This window comes from Stomoxys calcitrans, chromosome 1 (genome assembly GCF_963082655.1).
Source record: "Stomoxys calcitrans chromosome 1, idStoCalc2.1, whole genome shotgun sequence".
Taxonomy (NCBI): domain Eukaryota; kingdom Metazoa; phylum Arthropoda; class Insecta; order Diptera; family Muscidae; genus Stomoxys; species Stomoxys calcitrans.
The window spans coordinates 206,874,535-206,892,295 of record NC_081552.1 but is presented as its reverse complement, the minus strand read 5'-3'; the positions used below and the strand labels follow the sequence as shown (position 1 = coordinate 206,892,295).

The 17,761-nt window shown below is 39.6% G+C and overlaps 1 protein-coding gene across 4 annotated transcripts in view; it reads right to left on the bottom strand.

The window, feature by feature from the left end:
* Nucleotides 1-6,712: 6,712 nt before the first annotated feature.
* The window catches only part of LOC106091818 (cell adhesion molecule Dscam2), a 113,145-nt gene continuing 102,096 nt past the window's right edge, over nt 6,713-17,761 (bottom strand). For 2 of the 4 annotated variants that reach the window (XM_059369985.1, XM_059370019.1), the window contains 3 exons: nt 17,345-17,505; nt 16,373-16,502; nt 12,040-13,280 (listed from right to left, as the gene is read on the bottom strand). In XM_059369985.1, coding sequence (XP_059225968.1) covers nt 12,583-13,280; nt 16,373-16,502; nt 17,345-17,505 — 989 coding nt within the window. In that variant the 3' untranslated portion in view covers nt 12,040-12,582. Of the gene's footprint in view, nt 7,718-12,039; nt 13,281-13,720; nt 13,788-16,372; nt 16,503-17,344; nt 17,506-17,761 lie in introns of those variants that run through there. The other 2 variants (XM_059370046.1, XM_059370058.1) reach the window with 2 other exon arrangements.

Here is a 17,761-nt window from a genome sequence, read left to right as displayed (position 1 = left end):
CACTGATATTGCTGTTGGTTTATTTCGAGGGTGAGGGTGGGCGGTTGGTTTGGATGGGGTATTATAAATGTGTGTATATGTATTAAAGAGTATATAAAAATGTATGTATATAGTATATGTCTGTTGAATTTTGTTTTTGTTTTTGTTGTTCTTTTTTTTTTTTTTTGGTTGGTGTAAATGTGAATGAGTTGTTATTTCAATAAGAATTTTGATTGATTGTCCGAAAGTTAAACTTTTTTTGCATTATTGTTATTATTGTTCATCCATATATATTTTCAAAGAGATGCGGGTCTGTAAGTTTCAAGTTGGGGAGGGCGGGCATGTGAGAAGGGATATAACCACATACAATGAGGGCGGGGCAGTGAAGGGAAATAATAGGGAAATTTTCAAACACTTTTCATCATTCATCGCTGTTTTTTTTTTTATTGCATGTACTGTAGGTTATGAAATATGTTTTGCATTGAATATCAAAAGAATAATAAAAAGTGTAATAATGTGGAGATTGAAATGGCAACTCTCCAAGGTTAAGTCACTTGGAAAAATGGCTTTTGTTAGCTTGATTTATGTGATATCAGCTATAACAGGCAAACAAAAACCTTTACTTGAGTGACACAACTTTAGAGATTTGGGTTTTTGTGGTGAGAGACAAAATTCCTTTGATAGTAGATTTCTATAAGATGGAACTCCATAATAGCAGAAACAAAAACAGAATATTGTAAACGCTGTTAAGACTTTCAAAGTAGTCTAACACTGATGATGCAAAATGAAATTGATTTGATGGTGTTACACGTGTAGAGACAATGAAAGGAGGTATCATCTTTAGAATACATCACTGTTCTAAGTGGATGCATTGCATAATGACAGCAAGTTCTCGTTATCCAATAGTCCCCGACTATTGCTATTGACTATTCGGCTGAAAACCTCAAAAATGCTCTCTCTTTCCTCAGGTGATGCACAATTGGCGTAGAAGATCTGCAAAATGGACTTTCATTGTGTAGTTGGAACTCTCACAATTGTTAGGTATTCCATAGATAGCAAAAAGAATAAGAACATATAAAAGCGTGCTATGTTCGCCCGGGTCGTATCTTATATACCCTTCACCATGGATGGCATTTGTCAAATTCTTTGCCCGATATCTCTTTATAGGCAAACAAAGGATAATGGATAAGAATTACTATGCTATTGGAGCTATACCAAGCTATAAACCGATTGTAGCCAAAATGGAAGTCATTGTGCAAAATTTCAACAGAATCTGATCATCTTTGGAGAGCTTAAACCGCGTATGATGCACTGGGTATATACTGCAGTTGCAAGACCTATAATGCTATATTGTATTGTAGTCTGGCGGACGGCGCTTTAAAAATCCACCTACTGATCAATTGTCAACCGGATCCAAAGAATGGATTGTTTCTGCATCACAGCCGCAATGAAGACGACAGCAACTGATGCACTTAATTTAATGCTACACCTAATGCCTTTGTACACTGTGGCTAGACTCTTAATTTTTACCATTTCCCATATTACCTTACATTTACCTTTTGCCTCCAGTGGGGTTTAAATATGAGTCCTCCCGTTGGCTAGTAAGTTGCGTTACCAACTCAGCCGACCATTTGTTTACAATGTGCGCGGCTAGAGGCAAGCAAAAACAATTGTCTATTTTTAGAAAAAACAGCATCGTCTTTCGGATGATCGGATGTGAGCCTTGCTCTTGTGTCAATATTGGATGTATACCCACCACTATCGAAAAATTTCTATGGAATTAAGGAGCATTACCATGTATCCTTATATGGTTAAATTGCTGGAATTCAATAGCCGAATGTGATCAAACAAAGCTTCTCTGGGATGAACGCTCGAAATCGAACACAGATAGTCTATTGTCAATGAAAAAGGCACATCTGAGTATGGTTAACGGAATTATAATAGGACATAATAAGTAAACTTATGTCTCGTATTGGCATTATAAACGATGACATCTGTCGGTGGTGTCATGAGATCGACGCCTCGGAGGATAGGTTTGACTTTCTTTGTCAATGCCCTGCTTTATGTCATAGGAGAAATAGGATACTGAGTTCTTTTTTCTTTTAGGGACTAGAAAAACTGAGAGGCGAAAAACCGTACAGGATCAAGGCGTTTGCTTTTTCATCTGGGTGGCTTCAGAAAATGCGTTAAAGGAAGGATTGCTTTGTGAAATGGAAGGAGAAGAGAGAAGATAAGGAATGACAATGGACCTTAATTGGGTCAACGTGGATGTCTAGACGACTAAGGTCTTGGCATCATTCTAACCGATCCTAACCTCTTGCTGGCGACATTTGGGAGGTACTTTGCCATGTAAAAACTTCAGCCCAAAGAGGTGTGGCACTGCGGCACGCCGTCCGGACTCGGCTATAAAAAGGAAGGAGCCTAAATTTGAATCGGACAGTACTCGTTGATATGTGGGAAGTTTGCCCCTGTTGCTTAATGGAATGTTCAAGGGCAAATTTGTTACGGCTAACATTCTTTTTACCGGAAAGCAATTAACCATTCTCTGATATTGCAAGGGACCAGAAGTCTTCTCAGCTCATGGTGAGGTTATGAATGTTCAGATTATCCCTGCGAAACACCTTATCCGCTTATTTTCTCAATAGGGGTGTTTTATTTAGCCATTAAGCGAATTTTCTCGCTTAGTTTGTATGGAAAAAATTCTATCCCTGATTAGGTAAACGGCAAGAATGCATGGACAATGTCTAGTGAGGAAACACGAGAAATACTCGTTGATACATATTTCCCGGGAAATTCTACAACGAACAACGTGGCGTCAGAAGAGGTTGTCACTGGTATGCATTCGTCGGAGGTTATTAGGGAAATTGTGTCAGAGCCGAAAATCCTTTGGGCGATAACAAATTTCGACTCCTTTAAGTAATCAGTCCCTGATGATGTATCACTGGTTGAATTACAAGCTGTGTCTAATAGACTGGTTCCTTGGCTTAGGGAGATATACTCTGCTAGTATCAGCATGTTATATTTATATACCTGGGGTATGGAAGGACACCAAGGCCACTTTGATATCGAAAGCAGAAAAACCTTGCCACACGAAGGCGAAAGATTTTCGTCTTATTAGTCTGTCATCCTTTATGCTGAAGACTCTTGAGAGGCAAAGATTCCTGGAGATCGCCTGCCGTGGCTGCAGCATTCATATAGTAAAGGCAAATCCACTGAAAAAGTCCTTTACGACCTAGTCGGCTACGTAGACGTTCTCTTGTGGTCAAGGAATATACTTTGGTAGCATTTCTTGACATTGAAAGTGCTTTCAATGATGTAAAACAGACGTCAATCATGAAGGAGTTGGAGTTCCTGGGCATCAACGCCACCATAAGATTGTTTACAAATAACTTTCTTACTAAAATATGCATTACGGCAGGCTTGGGATCTGTGGATCTAAAGTGATGGGTCAGCAGAGGAACACCTCTGGGAGTTGTACTGTCTCCTCTTCCTTGGAATATAACCATTAACAATATATTATTGTGTCTGGAAGAAAAAAATGTAAAAGTGGTCGCGTATACTGATGACGTGGCTATTGCAGTTAGGGGAAAATTTCCCTTCACTCTTCGACATCTAACTCAGGAAGCTCTACGTGCAACAGCGAAGTGGGCTACCGAAAGTGGTGTAGGCGTAAATCTGTGCAAGACAGAAGTAGTTTTTTTGGGCAGGAGATACAAGTTCCCTACAGTGGAATCTGTCTCCTTGGGTGGAGAAAATGTTCCATTTACAGACAGCGCAAACTACCTGGGTGTTTGCTGGACAGGAAATCGAACTTTAAATCCAACATTTTGGAAAGGCTAAGAGAGGCAACTCTTGCCTTATCCACCTGCAAGAGAGCCATTGGGGGTTAAGACCGCGCGTCATGCATTGGGTATATACTGCAGTTGTCAGACCTATATTGCTATATGGTGTTGTGGTCTGGTGGACGGTGCACCAAGAGTCCACTTATGGTTCAATACCCAGCCGGATGCAAAGGATGGCTTGTTTGTGTATCACAGCCACACTGAGGACGACACCATCTGATGTGCTGAATTTAATACTACACCTAATGCCTCTGGACACTGTGGCTAGACAAATTGCTGCCACCACTGCCGAGAGGCTAAGGGAGCTTCCTCTCTGGTCGTGTGGCGGCTACGGACACTGTATTAAAATGTCCGATGTTCCAGGCAGTGTGAAGCACTGTACCACTATTCCTGATAGACCCGATTGGAACTATGATATCCCTGGTAATAGAAGTTACATAGACTTCTATACAGATGATTCCAAACTAGACGACCAGGTGGGCTTTGGAGTGTATTCTATAGATCTAGAACCGGTCATATCGAAAGGGATTCGCGACATCTGCATTGTGTTTTAAACGGAGTTTCTTGCATTTAAGGAAGTTGAAGGGCTAAGATTTAATGTCATAACGACGATTGGCATAAATATTTTCTCTGACGGCGAGGCAGCTATTAAATCCCTGGAGAAAGTATTTCTGAACACAAAAACCGCCCTCGACTGTCACAGATCATCTCTCAACGATATGGCTGAACACCTGTTCTGGGTGCCGGGCAACAGCGATATCCCAGGGAATCGGACGACCTTGCGAGACTGGGATTAACCTTACACATTCCAGGGATACTGGAATCTAGCGACATGTAAGCTAAGTTGTCGGGACCAGGCCCGAAGGACAGCGAATGATAGATGGTCCAAAACTATGTGGTCTAATCTAGATTTGAAGAGGTCTACCGCTTAGCTGTCACTGGCTAGAACGGACGTCTCAGTCATTGTGTCCTTCATGACAGGTGACTGTCTAATCTGAAAATATGCTGGCAGACTGAAGGTTGCCAGCAACGACTTTTGCAGAAGCTGTGAGGACATCGAAGAAGAAGAGACTATAGAACACCTTCTGTGTGTGTGTCCTGCACTAGTAGTCAGAAGGAGTTTCACTTTAGGCTCTCATTTCTTTTAGGAACTTTCTGATTTAGCGGATATTAACATTCGCAAGTTGTTGGGTTTATGAAATCGATTTGAATTGTTCAATGAGAGGAACTAGAAGGCATCTTCTTTCTTCTGTTCCTGTAATATCACAGTAGAAGAAAATGTCTAAGTGAGTCCGATAGCAGACTGCCACTTAAACCTAACCTAACATAACCTAGCTAAACGGCTAATCTCATCGCCGCTCATAAAAGCATACCAAGTCATCATTCAATCGGAATGACAAAACTATTGTAGAAGAGGAAGAACGCAACATATTTATTGAACGATTTAATGTTCTGAAATACAAAAATTGCTTGGGATTGTAATAACATCCCATTTCTCAACTTCGAGAAACATTTATTTAAAATTACAATTTCTTCTTTTGTTTGTTTTTTTGATACTTGATTATTTTGGATGTGTATTAGTGTTGCCAATGTTAAAATACAAAGCATTTAGCTGGAAGAGCGTTTTATTCATCCATATGCTAGCGAATCCCCTAGACTGGATGGCCGAATGTTGGCCATCAAAAACTTCTCCCCAAAGATTTGTCGCAAGCGCGACTTCATTCGGACTCGGTTATCAAAAGAAGGCCCCTTATCATTGAGCTAAAACTTGACTGCATTCACTGATATGTGAGAAGTTTGCCTCTGGCCCTTAATCGAGTGTTCATGGGCAAATTTGCACTTAGTATTAAATTTCCCAGGAACAATCCATTAAGGTACTGGGGATACTTCTCTCATATCAATGAGTGCAGTCCAAGTAAATTTTAATCTCAATGATTTGGGGCCTCCTTTTTTATGCCGAGTCTGAACGGCGTGCCGCATAGCGAAACCACTTGGTAGAGAAGTTTTGACATGGCAGGACACCACACAAATTTAGCCAGCATTAGTAAGGGGATAACCACCATTGAAAATTTTGTTGATGTTCACTCCTGCAATTTGAACTTGCAACTACTCAAATAAGGAAATATAAGCATTTTAAGTTAATTATAAATTTTACAAAACTTTATGTAGCTTTGAAACGGTCAAAGTCAAATAAACCAATTTTAAGGCCTCATTAAGTATTGTGAATACGTCCGTTAATTTACAATAATAATTTAAGTTGAATATTGAAAACTTTGAGGTATTGATTTTCGAATCTAGAAAACCGTGCCAAAATCAATTAGTCCTCATTCAATTAGTTCATCATTTGCTAAAGACATTAGAGCAGTGCTTAGCCACCGCTAATGATCGAACAAAGCAGATTTCCTTGCGGTCAAGGAATATAGAAATGGTTGGTTTTTTAATTTAAGCAGATACATGCAGTATAAGTTATCTTTAAATATTAAGGATTTGTTGCAGAAACGCAAAACCCAAATCTTTAGCAAGTAAGCTGAAACTTTAAAACGATAAAACTGCATTAAAAACTAAATACTGAGAAAGCTTCAAGAAACTGCACCCATTTCAGTTGTATGCTTTCTTTTACGTAGTGTCAATTGTTCCTCCATTTTCCTAAAAGCATCTCTCTATTTAAAGTATTAAATATTCACTATTAAATAAGATATAAAAAAAAAAAACATATTGTCATAACCCACAGTACACAAACAGGCATATTATGTATGTATGTTTATATGAAGTATATAGATGTAGTTAGATATGTACAAATGTTTATGTTTTATTTTGATTTTTGTTATTAGTTTATATAAAATGGTTTTTGTTAGTTTTCATTTAAATACAATCATCATAAACAACATTGATTACGGTAGTACAAAATTTTACTATACAAAGATCAGTTTCTGTCTACGCCTGAATGTATGCAGCAGTATGCCAAGAAACTGCTATGCAATCAAGAGTGACAACAAAGAGTGAGATAGAGAGACTGAAACATACAAGTCAATTTGCAAACATACCCATCAATTTGTCTCTCTCTCTCCCCCATACAGCGAGTATACAAATATTGTTCTCTTTGCGTTTATAACACATACATGCATACGCATACAGACACACACAGACACAAATACTTTCTTCTCCATCCTCTTTTACTATTTCATTGTTTGTTATGCATTACCTCCATTGCAGGAACAGACTAACGAGTAAACGTATGAGTTTAACATGACTATGAATATTTAACCTAGATAGAGCACAACACAACAGTCTACACAACTTTGCTTATTGTTGGCTGATCATCAACGACGTTCAGTTTTCAGCATTTTCAATCAGAAAGAAATGAAAATGGCTGTTTTCTTTTGTTTTTGCCATCCGCTCAATTTTCCTAGGGCGTATAAATGTTTCACACAGATATGGAATAGTCAGACTTCTCCTTGAGAAGCTTTTGTGTGGGTGCTGGTGAATTTTGGCGAGCTTGTAATTGCTGTTGCTTTTGTGATGTGGATGGTGATTGTTGGGATTTATGGGAGGCAGCAGCTGGCTGATGTTGTTGCTGTTGATGCTGTTGGTGCAACTGTTGCAATTGGGGCTGTGATATGGGGCGATTCTCCTGAGCCCTTTGCTGTTGATGCTGCTGCTGCTGTTGCTGTAGCAGATGGGAGGTGGTCGAAGCCGGTCGCGACCATAGAGTCGACCTTAGACCTAATTTTAATTTCTTCAATGTTTCCACATCACACTCAACCTGTGCCACTTCAGCGCGTTCCGTTGATGGCATTGCCACTTCGACGGGTATTTGATGGAAGCCACCAGTGGGTATTACATTGCATTCAGCTTGTAACTGCAGTGGATGCAGGGTGCGTATAACACCTCCAGGTCTATACGATGGACCATTTATGTGTATGCAAATACACACACACACACACACACATACAGAATATTTGCAAAAATAGAATATTAGAGGAAGATATTTTGTAGGAATAATTCCATTGTTTTTTTTAATAGATTTCTTTTTAAATTTTTATGTTTTCTGACAATGAAAGTATTTGTGTTGTTTGTGGATTGACTGTTAATGAAAGCCAAAAGAGAGAGAAGAAAAGCGTTTGATGAAATGTTGAAAACCCCATATGAAATACATAAGGTTCCCCTCTTCGCAGCTATACACAGGTTGCGAAAAGCATTGTGCCGAACAGAGAGCTGGGTAAACATAATGAGAAACACAATTTCCAAAAAAAAAAGTAACTATATTCACCATTTCCAATGATTTGAACATATACGAGTATAACGGTTAACATCAAAATAGACCCAACAGAGTTTTTAATGACTTAGAATGAGTGATATATTACAAATAGTATAATGGAAACAACAGCATAATGAAAACAAGAGTAAAATGTCATTAAGATGCAATGTAAAGTATTGTTCTAGGCGACACATGTTGACTTCTTTTTAAGAAGCTACATACAATTTAAGTTATTCTTTGAAATCTTTCTGGAACATCCTTCATTTAAGGGCAAAACTATTTTTAAAAAAAATACAATTAGACTTTAATATTAAGGTGATACATACATTTTAGGCCGCATTCACAAAACAAAGGGCATGGAACTCCGCCTTCCGTGCGGAAGCCGCAAGCCGCTCCCCAAAATGGAAACTCCAGACAGTGTCCTGCGGAGGCAGACAAAGTCGGAACAGGAACGAAGGAAGCGCGTACGGTCCCTGAGTCTTCATAGAGGACTGTGACTTCCAAAAGGATGCCACAGCCATCACTGAAGGGAAAAGTAGTGGCTAGAAATGTAGGGAGCCGCCCTCTTACGCCAGAATGACAAGTAAGCACAGCATAGAGGAGATGACTTATGCACTCATTGATATAGGCCGTGCATCCGGTAGAATTTTACCAGATCGTCGTTACAAGGTGAGGTATTTGGTAAACGAACGGGTTATCGAACATGTGTTGAACTCTGAACAGAATTATGAGCTGCGAGTTTAGAGGGGACATCTTGAAACTGCGCTTTGCGTCAGCAGAATGTATTGATACCGTCATAAAGCTCGTTGAAAGTATTCACATTCACTGGGGCGCAAAGCTCGACCTTGTGAAAAAGATGGACATCCCACAGCTCACAAAAGCGACGGTCTTTATCAAGGATGTGGGCGGCGAAATCGCGACGGAATGCATGCTTGAAATGTTAAACAAGCAAAACCAAGATTTGGACGTGGAGCAATGGGAGTTTTTCCCCAAGGAGGAGAAGGATGAATGAACTCTCAATGTGCTAGGCTAAAACTAAACGCATGGCGTACTACGGGATAATGGCGGTCTTTTTCAAGATTGCGAAGACTAGATAGGCAAATATCCTCATATTGGGCCTTCAGGCGGTGCAGTGGCGGGACACTCGATAACGCCTAACGGACAGGGAGCCAACGACAAGACAATCACCGACTCTCCCAATATTGGGAAGACTAGGATGAGCAAAGATCCTAATACCAGAACATTAGGCAGTGCAGGGACGAGAGACCCAACACAGTCTAAGAAACAGTGACTCGAGACGGAACCCTCAACGATGGATAGACATCCTAATCCTGAAACATCAGGCAATGCAGTGACAGAGAACTCAATGCCGCCTAATGCACAGGGAGCAGACGATGAGGCCATGACCTACTCTCAAGAAGCCCAATTACTCAAGATTTGGAAGACTAGTATAGGCAAATATCCAAATATTGGAACATCAGGCAGCGCAGGGACGGTAGACACAATACAGCCTAACGAACAGGGACTCGGTGTTGGAATCATTACTCACATTCTCAAGATTCGGAGGACTGGGATGCGCAAAGATCCTAGTATTAAAACATCAGGCAGCGCAGTGACGGGAAACTGCATTCTTAAGAACATTGAGACCATCACCCACTCCCAAGAAACCCATCTAATGAATGACCAATGATTGAGGTCATCCAGATAAACCTCCACCGGAGCGAGACAGCTACTCACGCTCTGTTGGAGAAAATCAGCAATATTGCCTTAATTCAGGAGCCATGGACGACCTGGAACAAAGTTTCTGGACTGGACCATATCAACTACCAATTATTCTATTCTAACACTGGTACTCGGCCAAGGACCTGCGTTATTTGTCATAAAAATTTATACAGAGGACTGCCGTTAATAAAATTGGTTAAGCCGAAGCCTTTCGGGTCGACGCAGTTCGAGTTAAGGGCGTGGAATGCGCATGTAATACTGTGGACCAGCGAAACAGTCGGTAGGACGGCGAAAATTCTTTGGGGTGATCCGGATCGTGAGAGGACGAGGCTATTACTGAAAGGAAGTAAAAAGGAGGTCAGTGTAGCTTTTGGAATCATAACGGGACACAGGACTACGAGCTCACATATGCGAAACAGATGCGGCAAGGTATAACATGTGGAGGGCATGTGGGGAAGATGATGAGACGTTGGAGCATTTCCTATGTCATTGCCCGGCGACTAAAAGACACCGGTGCTTAGGTGGGGACGCAATACAAGACATGAACCAACTTAGGTGCGTGGCATGGAAAACAAATAAGCATTTAGTAAGTAGCACCGAATTTCTAACTTAGATTTTCTTTTTCTAAGTTACTTTTTTAGTATTTAGAGCGCACAACAAACCTATTACTGGCTTAGGTGTATGCCCATAGTGTTATGGGGCAACTTAACCTAACCTAACAGATGATCATAAATTGGAGGCCACCGTAACTCAGAGGTTCGCAAGTCCGCCTATGACGCTGAACCTCGGGGTTCGAACCATGGCGAGAACATCCAAAAAAGATTTTCAGCGGTGGCTATTCTCTCCTAATGCTGGCAACATTTGTGAGGTACTATGCCATGTAAAACTTCTCCCCAAAGAAGTGTTGCACTGCGTCGAGCCATTCGGACACGGCTATAAAAAGAAGACCCCTTATCATTGAGCTTAAAAGTTTACCCCTGTCATTTAATGGAATGTTCGTGGGCAAAATTGCATTTGCATAAGTTGGGGACCTTAAACCCCCGAGATAATGAGGCAAAGTCTAAAATCGAAAAAGTCATCCATTTTGCCATTGTTTCTTGAATAGAATTGCCACTCGACTTGTCCCTCACAGTGGCTACGACTTTGGCATGGGAAAAAAGTGTGACATCATTTAATGTTTAATTTATCTAAGTTGAGACAAAAAAAAAAAAGAATAATCACATCGTTTGCAGGTAGAAGTTGTAGAACATATTCTTAACCTGTGAGAAATTCTTCGTATTTTAAATCTTTATATGGCCATGTTCAAAACTGAACTCACTTTTTTCAACTTGTCTTTAATTTAAGGATATGCAAGCATTTTAAGTTAAATAATAATGCCCATATTCAGAAAACTTAAAGTAGCGTTGAAGTAGGTTTATTTGACAGATTTCCTTTATAGAACTGTCAAATAAACCTACTATTAACCAGTTTTAAGTTTTGTGAAACTTTACAACTTACAATATTTTATTATCAAGTTTTTTTTGTCTGTATGTACAACATACCAACATACGACCCTTGAAACCTTCACACCTTATATGACCGATGAGTTATTCTAACCAAATGACGAAACCCGTCCCATAGTGGTTGGTGTGTTTTGTGATCTCTGGCTTTCCTTTTCCATTGCAAAAAAAATCTCCGAGCATTGAGCCCGTCTCGAAGGAGAAAAAATGTTCTTTGCATTAAATGGCAAAAAAAAAAACACTTAAAAATTAAAATTCGGCAGAGCTCGGCCTGGATTCGAACCTGGGTACACGCAGCAACAGCGAGAGCCCCTTCCGTTATCTGGGGTTCGCAGCCATCAATACAACTTCCAAAAGTTGCACAGAATCATGTGTATGCCATGGGAGTAGTGTAATTGTGTAGACAAAAAATCTGCCATTACACAAATACATGCATTGGGAAAGGAACAGCTAACGAACAGGGTTGTCGAGCGTGGTTAACGTGGTATTTATATCACAGAGGCGTTCTCGCAATAAATACGATATAAGTACAATATACCAACGTATGGCCCTTGAAACCTTCACACCTAATATGGCTGATGAGTTATTCCAACCAAATGGCTAAACTACTTTAGTTTAGGTATGCATGTATGTAGTGATCCATTTGACAAAGTCCGCTGAAGAAGGTTTATGGTGAACCAGAAATCGCGATACGTACAGCCAGTCCAATGTTTTTAGCAACACCACACTTTTGCTGACTTTTAGATGTTTTTTTGCTGTGCTATTCTTTGCACAGAAAGGCATTAAATATTCCTTACAATATTCTGCAATGAAATCTCAATTAAATAATAAAATTTACATTTTTACAAAATTACCATCATATTCAACCATTTATTATAAGTTGGAATGTTTTACACAAACAAGTCGGACCTATTATTGAAGAACGCATCGCCAAATACCTTTTTTTCCTATATATTCAGATGTTCTCATTGGAAATGGTTTCAATGTATGTATCGTTGAATCTTAAAAAATATAAAATATACCGCAAAAAAAACCTTCGTCGTATCCTTTTATATGTACATTATTCAATATAGTGATAGTCTAGTCAACTTAGTCCTTGTCTAACTTAATCTATGAATGTGTTAATTTTAGGCTAATTCTATGACTCATAGTCAATTTTTTGATCGATGGGGTTCATGTAGGTGCAGGAAATCTCGCCGATATTATAGCCAAAACTATTGACAATGGCATCGCTATCGACCAGACTGCCGCCGCTGTCTACATTGCCCCCATGGGCCGTATCCTATTTGGGCAGAGTGGGTGCTGTAAAGAATTTCGACGACAATGGGGCTGTTGATGGATTCAAGAGAGTACCCCCGGAGAGGCCCTCATCAGCCTTGTGGGCTATAGGACGAAATTGTGATGATGGTTGCATGCATGCCAGGGTGGGGGCTACAGATGCAAGGGAGTTGGTACAACTACTATTGTCTAGCAAGTCGGTTGCATGGAGGTGATGTGGGTGTTGGCCAGTGTTCATTTGAAGTTGCTGGGAGTGGTGTGGTGCAATTTTGGGTGTTACGAGAAGGGGTTGTTGTGATAATTTGCTACAATTGCTACTGGTAAAACTACTGGAGTTGTTAATATTGGAGGACTGTGATTGTTGTTGTTGTAACTGTGAATTGTGTTGGTGTTGTTTTTGTTGTTGTGTAACAGATGGTGACTTAACCAATGTGGGTATGTGGCACTGTATGGAGTCTTGCGACTTAAATGTGCTCGATATGGACTTGAGATTGGCGACACCACTGCGTGGCGAGAGGATCTTGTTTGGATTATTGCTGGAAGAGTTTTTGCTATTGTTATGATGTCGCGGTGTTGTGTTGGTGGAAAACTGATATAATTGATGATGATACCTTGAACGACCGCGACGTGGCAATGATTTTTGTTCGGACATTGGTGATAGATCAGAGGATGTGCTTGATTGTGCCCCATGGTAGATGATACCTGTGGTAGGGGAAGGAAGAAATTAAATTTAAAAAAACACTTTGATATTGATTCAAAATTTGTTTTTCTTTTTTCTCTTGTTTTTGGTTTCAAAGAGGTAAAAAGGAAACGGAAACTTTAATGGAAACAAAAACACATATCACAAAACAAATAATTTACATAGATGATCACTGACGATGTACACATACGAGTACGATATATTGGAAAATGTCGAATACTAGTGTGGATATTGATGTTGTGGTCAAAACATTTGTATATTTATGTATGTACAAGGTGTATATTTATATAATTGTTTCAACTTAGACGTCTGTGGTTTGTAGTAAATGGTGGTAAATAACAATTTCTATGAGTCTTTTATGGTAAAGTCGTATTTTGGTGTCCTCTGTTTTTTGACTTTGGTTTGGTTTGTTAGAAGCAAGCTAGCAAAAAAGCTTAGATTTGAAAACTAATACTACAGATATGTTATCGATATGTTGTGATTTTGAAAATGTTGTGTATTTCTAGCATCTGCGAAAAGAAGATTATGAAAAGCATAAAGCATATATATAGAACAATTTTAATTGAAATTATATTTCATATTGTAGATGAATGGGTCCTGAGTGCTTAATTGATAAATTTTAGGCTTAAGACCATCTATAGTTGACTAAAATTTAAATAAAACTAGTAGAAGGGTAAAGTATTTTGCAGGGTTTACGAATGATACAAGAAAAAGTTTTTTTCTTCTGATTTTATAAGGTACCAACTGGACCGGGCCCGCTCCGCTTTAGGCCCGCTTTTACTTTATAAGGAACAAAATAATCTTTTGAATATTTATTTTCGACAATTAAGGAGCTTTAGTGAAATACCATGCTACGAAAGTAGTGCCTTTATCTAAATGCCATATGATCTTTATTGGTATATGAATTCGATGGGAGGGTTTAGGGTCATTAACGTTTAGGTATTAGACATACTCCATTCTTCAAAGTCTTTATTTTAGCCTGATATTGTCATGATGTCCGATTTAGGGGTGTTTTCGGGGGTCAGTTTGTCCCCTAGACTCTTGGCCCTGAAAAAATATCAGCATCGTGCTCTTGCCATTGGTTTAAGGGGGGAGTTTATGGGATGAGGCATCCTCAAACACTTGGCCCCAAACATTTTACTCTTTGTGAGGTGTTTTTGGGAAAGGGGCGGTTCCCCAAAATACATGGTCCTACCTTTGGATAACAGATTCGTATTGTACTCCCAAAAACCTTTATTTGGGCCGCATATTGCGATGGTCAGTAAATAAACAGCAATGTGGGGTGTTTTGGGGAAGGAGTTGGCCCCCAGAAAATTGGTCTCAAAAGTGGGTATCAATTTCGTACTATTTTCCCCAATACTTACATTTGAGCCCCACATTGACGTTGTCGGTAAATACGCCCGATTCAGGGGTGTCTTGGGGAGTGGGTGGTCCCCCAAACACTTAGCCCTGAAAATATTTCTGCATCGTGGTCTACTCTCAAATATCATTTATTTGAACCCCATATTGCAATTGCCCTCCAAATTGGATATCATATGCGTTTTCTAATCTCAAATACCTATCATTTAAACCCCTTATTGCATAAGTCAGCAAATATGTCCGGTTTGGGGTATGGGCCCTAAAACCAACAAATATTAAGCTCCACTATCTTGAAGACCCAAATTGTCTTTGTGAGCAAATACCTCCATAACGGAATGGTCAGCAAATACCTCCTATATGGGTGGTGTTATGGCGATGGGGTGGCCCCATAGACTCTCTTTTCCGAACATTGATGTCAGTGTCGTGATTTACTCCCAAAGACCTTTCATTTGAGCCCCATATTGCTATGGTCGCAAATTTGTCTTCTTTGGGGGTGTTTTAGGCAGGGAAGGGCCTCCCAACATTTGGCCCTACATTTGGATATCAGATTCGTATTCTACTCTCAAATAAATTTTATTTAACCCACAAATACCTTTCATTTGAGTCCCATATTGCCATGGTCGGTAAATATGTCCTATTTAGGAATGTTTTGGGGCGGTCCCCCTAACACTTGGTCGGACAATTCGATATCAGATACGTTTTGTTATCCTAAATATCTTTCATTTGAGTCGAATATTGTCTTGATTGATCTAAATATATATTTGGTAGGTTTTGGGGGTGGGCGGCCCCCCTAGGTACCCCATCCAAATTTTTATTTTTAGGTTACTATAAGAGAGCACACAAAATTTCGCTTAAATCGCACCATCCATCACCGAGACCTGGTGTTTCTGAAAATTAGAGTGAGGGGGAGAGTCCGCCCCCCTTCAGATAACAAAAAATGTAGTACCCTATTTTGGGGGTGGGCAGCTCCCCTAGGTACCCCATCCAAAATTTGGATACCAATTTTTTATGCTTAGGTTTCTATAAGAGAGCACACAAAATTTCGCTTAAATCGCACCACCCATCATCCACGATATTAAGATATAGCTGTCATGTAGACCGATCTGCCGATAAAGGGTCTGAAGTTCATAAAAACTTTATTTATTACGCGATTTTGTTGAAATTTAAATACAAAATTCAACAGTGACTTATATTTATTAGACCACTCAATGTCCGTGCCGAATTTGGGAGCATAAGTTATCCAATTTTCACCGGATTGTGACGAAAGGGGGTTACATATATATCCGAGGTGGTGGGTCTCCAAAGTTCCTCCCGGCCGAACTTTACGACTTTTTACTTGTTCTGTTTGTACAAGCTTACATTTTTGCTGGTTTGACAGAAGTTTGGTATGTAGAATAAAATTATGTCCTTCAACTAAATTTAGTTTTAGCAGAATCCACGATGTTGGGTTCCCAAGATTCGGCCCGGCCAAACTTAGCACGCTTTCACTGGTTAATGCTGGTACTAATCCACGAAATATGGTGAGCGTTAGCATCGCATCCTACTAGTACCTCATTGCCTGTTTGTTTTGCTTTCCTCCCCAGCCGTTGCAGCTCCCATGTAGACGGTGTCCCGACACCACCAACTATTAGTTTACTCACTGTAGGAAACATCCAATTTCAAGCAACCCTCGCAAAATACTTTACGCCTTCATAAGTTGTTGAACACATTACATTTTTAGACAAACTAGACTTACTGTGCTTCATTTTGCCCTCATGTTGATTGGAAGACTCTGTCCGACTTGAGGTCAGCTGATCCTGATCCGATTCTGATTCTTCACTTTCGGGCTCAGTCTTGCGGGAATGACGTCGTCGATTTTTGGAAGACTAAATGGTGATCAACAAAATAGGAAGGGGAAAAATAGAAAACAGAATTTTGTTAGAAAAAGTTTGTGCAGGCCACCTATGGAACAAATGAGGATTTATGGGATCAATGTTACAAAAGCATTTGAAAGCATTCTACTATGGGTACTTGTGCTCTAAGATGATGTGGCCACAATGCTGACACCAAGGGCATGGACAGTAAAGCATTGTTCTGGCCTCATCCATTAAATGAAACGAAACTCAAAAAAAAAAAAAAAACAAGATAGAAAATAGTTGCTTATAATATCTAGCGTTCATTTAGCTTTTATTCCACCTCAAAAAAAAATTAAATTTAAAGAAAGTAAATTAAAATAAAAATGGCTGCAATTGACCAAAGAAGTCCTTAGAAAACTTAAAATTTCATCATACAAAACCAAAAATACTAAAACAAAAAATTGTCTGTTTTATCAAGGCCTGTTTTGCCTTTGAAAGCAAGTGGGACACTAATGGCTCTATACAAATATCGGACACATATAAGGCAAATACAAAAAAAAAAAACGTTTGTAGTGGTGCTGTTTTCCAAAATTTTTAAGGCCAATAGCTGTGGCCAAGTTTACATAAGGGTTTGGCCAAGTTGTGTGTCTTGGCACGCAACTTCTGTTTGGTTTTTACAGTTGAAAACTCATATTCAAATCTTGTCTCAAATCATAACTAAGACGAAGAAGAAGAAAAAAATAAAATCAAGTATTAAATAAACGCACGATATTATGAAACGGTGAGGTTTGGTAATGATTATGAATAGTCTGGGTTGGACGTTGAATTTGACTGTGGTGGTGGTTATGATGATGGGTTGTGGGTTTTAATACCGCAGCAGGTGGAGTCGACGAGCAGCCCTCCGTTAGGGCTCGCTCGTGATACATAAACGAATGCAGCAGTGTATTTGCGGGACCAGCATGATGGGGCTGGGACATGTTGCCACTTTCGGACAGTTGAAATGTGGCATATGGTGATATATCCTCTGACGTTTCTGTAAGAGAAAAATTGAGAAAAAAAACCAAAGTTTAGAGTATGTAGAAAAAATTCTGGAAACGAAATGGTAACACTATTGTATTGACATAACAAGTACAAAGGCGTTAAGTTCGGCCGGGCCGAACTTTCGATACCCATCACCTTCGGTATTTATGTAAACCCTCTTTCGTCAAAATCCGGTGAAAAATGCATACCTTATGCCCATAGCAGCTATATCGAAATATGTTCCCATTGGGACCAAATACTAATAAGTA